Source organism: Dendrobium catenatum, unplaced genomic scaffold (genome assembly GCF_001605985.2).
Source record: "Dendrobium catenatum unplaced genomic scaffold, ASM160598v2 fragScaff_scaffold_1481, whole genome shotgun sequence".
Classification (NCBI taxonomy): domain Eukaryota; kingdom Viridiplantae; phylum Streptophyta; class Magnoliopsida; order Asparagales; family Orchidaceae; genus Dendrobium; species Dendrobium catenatum.
In genome coordinates, this window is record NW_021319943.1 from 637227 (window position 1) to 649376 (window position 12150).

At 36.5% G+C, this 12150-nt stretch overlaps 1 protein-coding gene across 1 annotated transcript in view; it reads right to left on the reverse strand.

Moving 5' to 3' along the window:
• The window catches only part of LOC110108748 (ABC transporter A family member 1), a gene marked incomplete at its 3' end in the record, with an annotated part of 161446 nt that overhangs the window by 70167 nt on the left and 79129 nt on the right, over window positions 1–12150 (reverse strand). Inside the window, 2 exon segments of the mRNA XM_028700260.1 lie at window positions 788–874; window positions 3236–3298. Of these exon segments, the coding sequence (XP_028556093.1) occupies window positions 788–874; window positions 3236–3298 (150 nt within the window).

Here is a 12150-nt window from a genome sequence, read left to right on the forward strand (position 1 = left end):
GGGGGGGCGGGGTTTGGAGGACGGCGGTTTGGGAGGAATCCAAGGAGTGAGGAAGGTGAAGTAGGAGGAAACCGAGAGCTCTGACACTTCCTGTGGCTAACGGGTGTTGCTCTTGCCCTCACCTAGGGACTTCACCTCTCTCTAGAGATCTCAACACTCAAAGGAACTAGAAGGCTGAAATTTCAATAATCAATCATAAAATAAAACTCATACAATAGCTAGGCCCTCATATTTAGGCCTTAAAATAACAAAAAACGCAAAGACCAAAAAGTCCTCTAGGCTACAACACAAACCAATCCCTCACAGGGGTACAATGATAAAAACTAAAGCATAAACAAAAATAATACATAAAATGCATCATAAATAAATAATCGTAGCCGTCGATCTATGATTCCTCTTACGCGTCGGAATCTCCTGATGATGTCCTCATCAATTGACATGTTTCTTTAGAAAGTATAGCAACCTTCAAAGGTCCATTTGGGCATATATCCCTACCCAAGTACGCTAAGCTACCAGCCAATGTCGTGACAAAATAATTTCCTAAAATATTATGTTGGCTCTTTATATTACAATCACATCATGTTGACAAAAGGATAGGTTAGGTGACCGAGTGCTATTTCCATAAAGCCTCTCAAGGTGAGGTCAAGGGTTTTAACTCGTGAAATTAAAAAATATATATAAAGAACACCAGTAAAGGTGAAGGAATCTAAAAAGCAAGGCGGCAAGGCATTCAATATTGAAGCAAAATCATGGTAAAGGAGATCTGAGATGCGTCAAGTACACTCACTTCATTGATCATTTCAGTTACTTGAACCTCTAAGCAATGGTCATCAACACCTTTTATAGCAGCAAACATTACCAAGTGTTCCTTAACCTGAATAAAGCAAACAAGTCAAGAGGAAGCCCTGCATCCGAAGTTCAATACAACAACAAAATAGATCCTCATACTAAAAAGAATATAATTTACAACGTAATGAGAGTGTAAACAAATATAGCTCAAACAAGTCTATAGTTAGTAATGATTAGCTCAAAATTATCCCTTTAACAAGCATTCTTCCAAGTCTAAAAGATCCCATTGAACAATACAAACCATGGTTGCTAATAAAGATCCTTTATTAAGTAAGGTATTACCTTTGCCTACTAAAAAGACTACGAATAGATTGTATTAGGCTATAAATAGAAAGTAAGAATGAATGGAAAATTAGTTTTGAATTCTTGCAAAATTTAGGCGTATGAGATTTCTTGTGCTTGGTGATCGCCCTCTCTTTCTTAAGAGCATGTTAGTGGAAGTTTTCTAAACTTCATCCTTATCGTTTAAGGATCACTTCACTTAAATAAGAAAAAGACAATTCATTTGTAATTCCAAAATTCATAAAAAAGAAAGAATAAATAAAAAAGCTGAGACACATTATTAATAATTTTTGTAGGTTTTGAGTCTTCCAACATAAGAAATTAGTAAATCAAGTCAAAAATAAATCAAGACCTGTTTCAATGAAGATTTCCCCTCACCCTTCAATGTTGATTTGCATATGCAAATGTCTTGATATGGGGAGTCATAATATAGGACATTCCATCAATATGAATAAATCAACCAAAACCATACCCTTGAGTCAGCTACTTTTCAAATGGTTATCTCAGGCTTATCTCAGGCTAACACGACCGGTATTAAGCCAACTCAAATATACTCAAATAATGGCCTATGTTCCAATGTATGTTCAAGTTCCATGGGCATACATCTAATTCAATGCTATATGTAAGACTACAAACATCAAAAACTCTACATCAACACAAAGTGCCACCTCATCAAGGTATTCTATCCATATAGTCAAAAGCCACTTCAATGCATAAGGGCATAGTCAGCCCCTCTTATTCTCCCCATGGATTATCGTATTAATGCTTACTGCAAATTGATTGTCCTTTAGATTGTTTCATTTCGATTTACGGTGATCAAAGATAATGATCATCTTAGGTAACAAAATCAGGAATCAGATGGCTAGCAACCTCATTAAGCAGTCATCATCTCATATGTCAATCAAAGTATTTTCAAAGTAAACGTGTAATCAAAGTTAACTCCATCCCTAAAAATAAAAAAATATAAAAAAATAAAAAATAAAAAAAGTTTACTCCATCCCTCATTTTTATAAAGTCCAAGTACAACTATCTTCAATGAGGATTTCAAAGAAGATAATAATCTTCTCGTTCTCTCTCTCATCCAAGTTGGGCATTAAAGTAGCAAGAAGAAACAACTAAGCAGGGATAAAAGCTAGAGATTATCATCTCACATCAATAAAATATTTATTCTCTACTAAACTAAAACCAATTCTCTAATACCCTTTAATTAACCTCTCTACTCTCTCTCTTCTACCCTTTGCAAAAAACCCTTAGGGAAGGAAATCTGAATACAATTAGTTTCCCCATCATCCTTGCTCCACTACAAAAAAGGACTTGATCCCAATATTCTAAAACACATCCAGCTCGAGTGCTTATTACTTTCAATCTTCTCGTTCAAGGCCTGAGTGAGAAAAATCCATATCAACTAGAAGTTTTAGGATAACAAACCTCACAGGAACAAAGTAACGTCAGGAAGCAGCCGTGGAAGGGGATTGAAACACAGATAAATTGGCATACCATACTTTGTTCAAGATTTAGCCACATGGACTTTGTTTGTTTGTTTGTTTTGTTTTGTTTTATTTTTCATTGCAGACAGTTAGAATTTTGGGCTATAAGAATTTGTTTCAATAAACTATAATAGTGATACCATCGTAGTATTTGAAGGATGTGTGAATGACTAAATGGCTGTAAAATTTGTTTTTCCAATAATATTTCAGTAATGCAAAACCATTATTATTAAGGCCGCTGGTGGTTACAGCATGCATTTGTATCAGGGAATTCCAACGTATGGTGCAGCTCAGGTTTGTTTGTACGAATTAAATAAAATAATACTGCTGGCCATTACAAGAAATTCATCAATTTTGTGGTCATAAAATTTCTTGAGAGAATAAAAAATTAATTGTAATCATGATGATATAGAAGGAAATAATGTAGGTGCATAAGACAAAGAAAAACAAGCCTGCTAAAAAAGAAACTATGAACACTTGAACTTGAATCCGCTTTTGCCACATAAATATGCGCGTTACCTCTAATAAATTAAGTAATAAAAAAGCCTTCATGAATGACCGTGCAGAAAAAGATGGCTTATTAAGATATTGAGCAAAATCAGGTGAATCTGGCATACCGTCAGCTCTGGAAATAATATATCATGTTGGGGACATACTCCCAAGGCCTTTCGAATATCATCCTGAATTTCAATAAAATAAAAATTAAAAGATAAAGATTGCATATGAAGTTGTAATTCAAATTGTACAGATCCAAAATTATCAGAGAAGCAAATTAAAAGATCAACACTAAGATTTGAAGGATAGCTCAAAAAGCATCACATATGAACATAAGAAAAAGTTTTTTTTATGATGATTGAGGATATATTAACTTACTGCATTTTTAGTTAAATAACTCTCTCTCTCCCCCACCCTTTTGCATCTTGTTTGTTGTAGTTTCTCTCTCTACTACTCATTCAATCTTTTTTTAAGTAAAAGTGAAGTGTTCTATACCCTAATCAAGTTGAAATAGTGTTTAACAATTCTAATTTTCAACCTACTCAATTTTGGTCGCAAAGGATTTTAATCTGAAAATTGCGACCAGTCATATCTGCAACAATTAAAACAATACAAGGACAATAAATCATCAATCCATTTAAGGACTTTCACAGGACAACTGCAATTCTAATCTAAGGTTTTTTTAATCCGATGGCCTTCTACAAACATCAAATGAAGGTTAGCGAAGTATAGACACATCTAACGGGCAGAAAGCACATAGGCAAGGTGATGTAATACAAACGTGTGAAGATGAGTTGTTTAAAGAAATTTGCACGCTTAATATTTCAAGAACAATATTAAATAAAACTTATGCCGATTTAAACGCTAAGATAAAACAATAAGGCGATAAGACCAGCTTAGGCTAAATCACATGCATAGGAGTTAAGGTAGTAAAACAATCAATTAATCTAACATTGCGTTCGTGGTTGATTTTCAACAATAATTCCTAAACTAACAAAGAGATTAGTCACTAAGAGATATCCCTCACTCAACTCTCTAATATACTAGACTTTAGCAGAGAGAATTAACACGGTCCTAGTAAATCAAATTACAACCACAACCGAAGACGACTAGGAAGGTAAATGACTTAGAGAATTAGCTCACCGTCGTCAAGGCTTAGCAATCATCCTGTGTTTATCGGAGTTCGGACTTTGGGACAACAGGTAGGGGATTCCCGGAAGGTTTAACAGCAGTTATTCTTACTAGAATTCCTGGGACAGCAATCTGTCAATATCCAGAAATTCTGGACAGCAAATGGGGCTGTTCCAGCAACCTGGACATCAAACTACCTTGCTGAAAAGTGCAGGACAGCAACGTTCGAGGTGGACAGAACCCTGGGCAGCAGTTGTGTGGAGACTAGGGCTACTGGACAGCTGGCAGTGGCCTTCAAGTGGTGCAGGACAGCAGGTTGTCCTCTCTGAAATTCTGGGACAGCACTCAGTAATACCAAAGAATAGAAGAAACCGAGAGGGAGAAACTGTGAGTGCCGGCTGCTGGGGTTGACAGGGAATTACGAATTGTTGGAAGGTTTAAGGGAGGGAATTAATGTGAGTTAATTAGTTTGTGGAGAGAGGTAGGGGAGAGGGAAGGCCGGCCATAGGGAAAGGAGGGGAAAGCGTCTAGGTTCGATGTATGTGGTCCCCGGGTTTCCAAAAATAGGATTCATTAATATGGGATTAATTTGAAATTCAAATAAGTTTGAATTCAAATCAAGAAGTTTCCATATTAATAGAAGATATTTTAGGAAAGTAATTAAGGGGGATTTGAATTTTGAAATTCAAAATCCATGAGGGATTTGGAGGGGATTAAATTTGAAATTTTGATTACAAGTTCAAAGAGGGTGAGGCCCAAAGAGGAAAACACAAGGAGGAAGCCTAATAAAGGAGGGGGGGTGGCGGCGGCATTAAGTGGGGGAGGAGGATTGTGGGGAGGAATTTTAAGGGTTTCTAAAATAACTCATGGGAATTAGGAAAAACATTAAGAAATCCAATCTAATTTGAATTTCAAATAGGATTGATTTTATGCACTTTCCTAATTAGGATTTGCAAATAAGGAAAGTATTTGAAATTTGAATTTCAAATTTCAAATAAAATTAATTTCTTTGCTTTCCTCTTGGAGTTAATTTAGGAGGGGAATTATGACAATTGGAATCATCATAATGGAGTGGGGCAAGAGGGGAGGCCGGCGGCAAAGGGGAAGGGGGCGGCTAGGTGTTGGGTTGGATGAAGCTATGGTGGCGGGTGGGCTTGAGGTGGTGGAGTTGTGGGGTGATTTGGGCGGGAATATGGCCGGCGGTGGAAGCTAGGAAAAGTCGGCGGATGGGGTGGAGGAAACGGAGGAGAAGACGAAGATAAATTAAAACCACGAGTCACGGACTCTTCCCACGACTGGTGGGTATTGCGCTTGCTCACCTTGAGCTCTCTCTCCCTTCTCTTTAGTGCACTCACAAGAAGAAGAAGAAAAACACATAAAATTTTATTATCAAATCATCCTCCTACAATACAAGAGAGTTAGCCTATAAATAAGCCTCATAAAAAGAAAAATAGCAAACACTAAAACGCCCTTCGGGCTACAACACCACATGCACCACATGACTACTCCTAAGGGTAAAATGGGAAAAACAATAATATAAGATAAATTAGTACATAAGACATAAAAATAAAATAAAATATATTAAGCTCTAGATCGTAGCCGTTGATCTTCCGATGTCCTCATCACAAGGATAACAAATTCTTCTGATAAAATGTGTGAAACATAGAAAGTCCACTAACTGAATCAAAGATTTCAATTGTTTTCAGGTACTGATCAAACTTATTTTTATCTGTGTTAACAAAGTTAAAATAACATTTAAGCTAAAAAAAGGTTAAAATAACATAAAACTTTAAACACCATAAACAAAACAAGTTTCATAATCACAGCAAACCAAAACCTTTCATTCATCAATCACCAAATTGAATGAAATCATGTTTCCCACTAGTTTCTATATGAAAAAATGATCAAAATAGTCTCCAGACTTCTTGATGCATCCATTTTAGTTCAAAACTCTGTTAATTGTTCAATATACACCATCAACTCACAAAATCTAAACCAATTTAATCATATGGTCAAATTTGTCATTTATTTGGATGGGAATGGGTGATAAGGCTATTCACGACCCCCGACATGTCATCATGAGACTTACTTAGAGGCATGCAACATCAAACTCTTCTCAAGATGCTATATTGTATCTATTACTTCTTGATGTAGAACGGAAGGGGTAATACAAAAATTAAGGAGCTAAAATTCCATCTTAGATTTCCCTTAATTAATGGATTTGAATTTGAAATTCAAACAAGAAAGAAGGGAGGGAAAAGAGAAATTAATTATCTCCTTAATTGGGGGCCTTTAATTAGGAAGGAAATCATTAGGATAGAAGGGAGAGAGGGGCGGCCAAAGGAGGAAGGAAAGATGTCCACATTCGATGTATGTGGACCATAGCATTAAATATAATGGGGTAGTTAAATCTGAAATTAATTTCATATTTGGAGGGATTGGAGGGGATTCTTAAATTAGATTTGTTGATTAGGAAAGGGATTCGAAATTCAAATTAATTTGGATTCAAATTACAAATTTTCCAAGTTAAGAAAAGATTAATTTAGGAAGGTAATGAAGAGGATATTTTGAATTTGAAAATTCAAACTTGTGCATGAAGAGGGAGGCGACGGCTAGGATCAAGGTTAAGGTTAGGTGGCGGTGGGGTTCAAGGCTGAGCTAGTCGGCGGTTGGGGTGGGGGTGTGGGGAGGAGAAATGAAAACTTGTACTGGAGAGGGGATTGGAGTCGGCGATAGAGAGAAGGGGAAGGTGGTGGCCAAGAGTTGGAATAAGGGGAGAAAAGAGAGAGGGAAGGAGATAGGGAAAGAAGATAAACCGTGAGCCCAAACAAGTCCTGCGGCTCACAGGTGATATGATGTCCTCACCTAGGGACTTAAACCACAAGCCCAGACACATCCTGTGACTCGTGGGTATTTCATTGCCCTCACATAGGGACTTCCTCTCTCCTAAAAACTCCCATCACTCTCAAGAACAAATTGTAAAAATATTTTTTTTATTAATACATCATTATCTAATATAAGAGCAAGGGCCTCTCTATATAGGCCTTAAAAGAAACTAAAAAACAACTTTGCACCTTGGGCTTACATAAGACAAGACCCTTAAGTAAGGGTAAAACTGAAAAATGCATAATTAAATCAAAAATACAATTAATAAACTAAGATAAAAAGGGAGGGATCTCGGCTGTCGATCTTCATCTCTTCCTTAAATAAGCATTCACTGTTGGATGTCCGCATCATTCTCCCGGAGTAGAAAAGAGCTCGACTCTGTCGAGTTCGCATCCCGGGTAACCATGCTCTGATACCAAATTGATGTAGAATGGAGGGGGGTAATAAAAAAATTAAAGAGCTAAAATTCCATCTCATATTTCCCTTAATAATAGATTTGAATTTGAAATTTAAACAAGAAAGGAGGGAAGAGAGGAATTAATTATCTCTTTAATTAGGGCCTTTAATTAGGAAGGAAATCATTATGATAGAGGGGAGAGGAGCTGCCAAAGGAGGAGGGAGAAAAGATGTCCACATTCAATATATGTGGACCATAGCATTAAATGTGATGGGGTCGTTAAATCTGAAATTATTTCAGATTTAGAGGAATTGGAGGGGCTTCTTAAATTAGATATATTGATTAGGAAAGGGATTTGAAATTCAAATTAATTTGGATTCAAATTAGAAACTTTCTAAGTTAACAAAAAATTAATTTAGGAAGGTAATGAAGAGGTTATTTTGAATTTGAAAATTCAAACTTGTGCATGAAGAGGGAGGCCGGCGGCTAGGATCTAGGTTAAGGTTAGGTAGCAGTGAGGTTCAAGGCTGAGTTATGAATCATCTGCACTGTCATTACTGAGGTGGTCTCTATCAAAATTGTTGCCACAATAAATTGGTCTGTCGCTTGTCTCATTCGATAGAGTCGAACGCCTCCCAATATGCTTCTTTTTAATTTATTTCAAGCATGTTCACCTTTTAAAAATATTTTCATCAACATAAACATGAGATTAATGCTTAAAAATTTTTAGGGCGATGGCGTACAGCTTTCAAGTGATTGTCAATGATGGCTACGACGGTGTTTGCTGGGACAAAGGCCGCGGGCTGGAGGCAATCAAAAGGAAGTTGTTGCACTCGAATGTGCATGAAGGCATGATTTATGTTAGTTTTAACAAAAAATCTATACAAATAAGGTGAGGAGTAAGCCTCACGCTAGCGAGGCAATGCGGACCTCAACCAAGTTGAGGCGCAAGACTCATAAAAAAGCTAGAGGCATAAGCCTTGAGGCGTTTTTACTAGAATTGTGCTGAGGCGAGCCTCAAATTGCCCAATTTTGAACAACGGGTTGAAGAATTCCACCCAAAAACAAAAAAAGAAGTAGAAAAAACCACAAATTATGACTTCAAGCATCTCATGTATGTTGATGATAGAGAAAAAAGTAGTACTTTGCCATTACATTTTTCATACAATATGAACTCTAACTGTTATGAAAACATTGTACCTACAAAAATAAAAGTTATACCTCCCTCCCCGAGATCACCCCAAGCCTTACAAGTTGTCTTGGTTGTGCAAAGTAAATAAAATTAAAGCTTTTAAAAAATGTTTAGTGCAATTTTCTGTTGGTAGCAAATTACAAAAAGGTCTGGTTCAAGGTTGTGCTACAAATTGCTTGTCATTTACGATTGGGCCAACCATGGCAAAATGATAGACACCCCACCTATGACATCCACAATAATACCTATAAGTAAGTGAGCGAGAAGGTGGTATTGATGCTACGTGACCATCTCGTTCAATTGTTTTTCACCTACCTCACATTATAAGGGCTCACCTACAGATGCACCTCAACCCTCGCATCCATCACCTTGTCACTTCCATCTCCCCTCACATTATGTGTGGCCAAACACAGTGACTGTATAGGACATAGGAGCATTCCCAAGTGAGAGTTCTCTTCCCTATCCCTCTAGGTTTATTGTTAGGTACCTAGCACCGAACTATCTTTAACATAGATGCCTCATGACAATGGCATCTCATCCTATCTCAATCCCTCCAACACCTAAGATGGCCCTCATTGCGTTGTCGTTTTTCTATTCTTCCACCAATGATGGTTTTTTACTCCTCTCAGACTGGTCCTCATGCTAATTCTCTTTCGTTTCTACAATTCCTATTCTTTCTATTCACTAACTTTTCTTCGTATCCCACCTCCTCCCGCAATGATTGATTCAAGGGGTTTTTTTTACCCTTGTAAGGTCGCCACTTCCCATGTGGCTCTGGATCTTCTAAGGCTCCTCTCTGTTGATTATGCCTCCTACTACACATCATCTACACTCATTTACGAATATTTTGGGCTTTCACCTCTATCCATCCAACAAACACTTTTCTCTTACTAGAATTCATAAACACTACAACAAAATTAGCATTCATCTTTTCTTGGCAAGCATGCTCTCCCCTTTTCCTATGAGGAGATTTCTGAGCTCGCAAGGCTATTCGCTCTCTCAATTAATGGCAAATTCTCTATGAGCTATCCAAACTTGGAGTTAATTCTCAAGCTCATGTGTGATCTAAAGCTGATAAGTGACCACTCAGTTCAGCTCATGACACTCGGCATGTCATCATGAGACGTACTTAGAGGCTACTACACCACTCCGTTTTAGTTTTCATTTCCATAACTTTGTTTACATTACATCAACCAATCTACAATATTCTCATTGATTTCTATTTTTCAAAAGTGTTTACAGGTGGATGCTATGACAACTCGTTTTGTTAGGACTTTATGCCAAATTTTTTTTGTAGAATTGGACATTACAACCCTTTTCAAGGAGTTGTGGATTGCATTTCCATCGTCTAAATATTAGAAAAGGGTAGAATTTGAAAACATCCCATCATACTAATCCTGCCATATATTTGGGCAAAAATTCTTTAATTATCTCAAGACTCATCTTAAGCTGAGGATTCTAGCTATCAGGCACATGATGTTCCACCATAATCTCATATATAACCTTCTACCCAATTGGTGGAAGATCCTCCCTCATCATTTTAGGTCTGTTATAAAAACTTGGAGCCAATTTCAGACTCCATTCTAGAGATAATGCCATATATTCCTGCCCCTACTATCCTCAAGGTGTTGGTTACTCCATCATATACTAATGCTACCACAGAAAAAAAATATCCTCAAGTTCTTAAAACACCTTAACTTCATCCTAATTCTGAACAAGAAAAAGATCATATATCTCAACAAATTTCTATCTCTAATCAAAGCATTTAGAATGTTAAATCTCTAATGGATAAAAAATTTCATATGATTTATGCCGAAACTAAAAAAGGGATGGAATTAGAAGAAAATTTACCGACACTCATAATATTCACTAGACTTCAAGCATGAAATCCAAATGAATATTTTAAGTTTCTTGATCCAATGGATGTTTCATCCTTGGTTCCTTGTTCTTGACAATTCTTTGTAACTGCGCTTGTTATACTCATATAACTCATCTTTATCTATTTATATAATTTGCTTAAGAAAAAGAATGGGGTATTGATGCCTTTAGTCAAAGAATATATAGATGATGCAAGAACTAATTAAATATTCCTCAAATCAATGTTCTTGTGTTGGCTTAAGAAATATGGTGCATCGGCATGAATCCCACTTTACAGACATAGGATTTCATTCCCCTTAAGCCAAATTGTAGTTAATCAGATTTCTCCTGAAATTAGTGTTAGGGTTTAGTTAGATCTGGGTTCTTACTTCCCATGAGCGCACTCATAGTTAATTGCCCCTCTTAACGCATAAGAGATAACTCTCGATTAAGGATGAATAATTTTTAGATGTTTAAGTCTCAATTGTGATGAAAAAATAGAGGTAAACCCGATCAAGATCCCATAGTTCCAGCGTCCCAGGTATACTATAGGTTTCAGTCTATCAATACTAACAATCATTTATCGTAGTGTCCAGGGTATCAACTACATCCTTTTTTCTTCTTCTTCTTTTTTTATTCGATAAGATGAGAGAAATAGGATAATGTTAGTCCAAGCTTAGCAGATCCAGTTAGCACTTTTACTAAATTTCCATAATGTGGTGAGATGGTTGGATACTTTCGATGTTTGCATGTTTGTACTGAGTAAGTTAAAATGAAGAGTTGCATATCTTAATGCCACTACACATACTTGGATTCAGCTTATGTTCTTAAATTTCTGTTGTTAATTAATAGATGCTTGGAATCTTTTTGCATAATACTTGTTCGTATACATTTAATTTTTTACTTGTGCACATATATATGTTTTGTGGTGAATGCTTATAAGCATTATGAAGTTTGCACATTCAGCGACAAAGTGGCATTAAAGTAGCATAAGTTGGCAGAGACTAGCAAGAATTATGTATCTGTTAATGCTAACAAGCGCTTAAAAAAAATTAATTCTTATGTTGCATTGAAATATGCCAACTCAAAAAAACTTCTTGGTAACTGTTCAAACTAGCAGATCACTTGAGCATTGGTATACATCTTGAGTATGTGGCACAAGAAGTGCTAAGTATTTCTATCTGCTTGTTTCTTGCTTTATGATAATTCTAATTTTGTTATAATTATCATACACTTTTGTTGCGCACTTATTGTCTGTATGTCTCTCCCATCTAAAGCTCTTAAGCTGTTTCCATACTTGGATTTTTGCATAGTTCATCTTGTTGTCTCCCTTTAATTGAGTTTCCTTTTCATAGAACAGTAATGGGTGGTGATGATGCTTCTGAGAAGGGTTTTTTATTCAATCAACATCTTGAGAGCAATGCAAGACTCCCCATCCAAGTATGCTCTAGCAGGATTGGAAGAAAATCAAGAACAAGAACATACAATAGTGTTAAATCTCAACCTTACGATCCCAAAGATATCCACGGCTGTGAATAGTAATCCGTGGGAAGACTACATGGATTGCATTAATT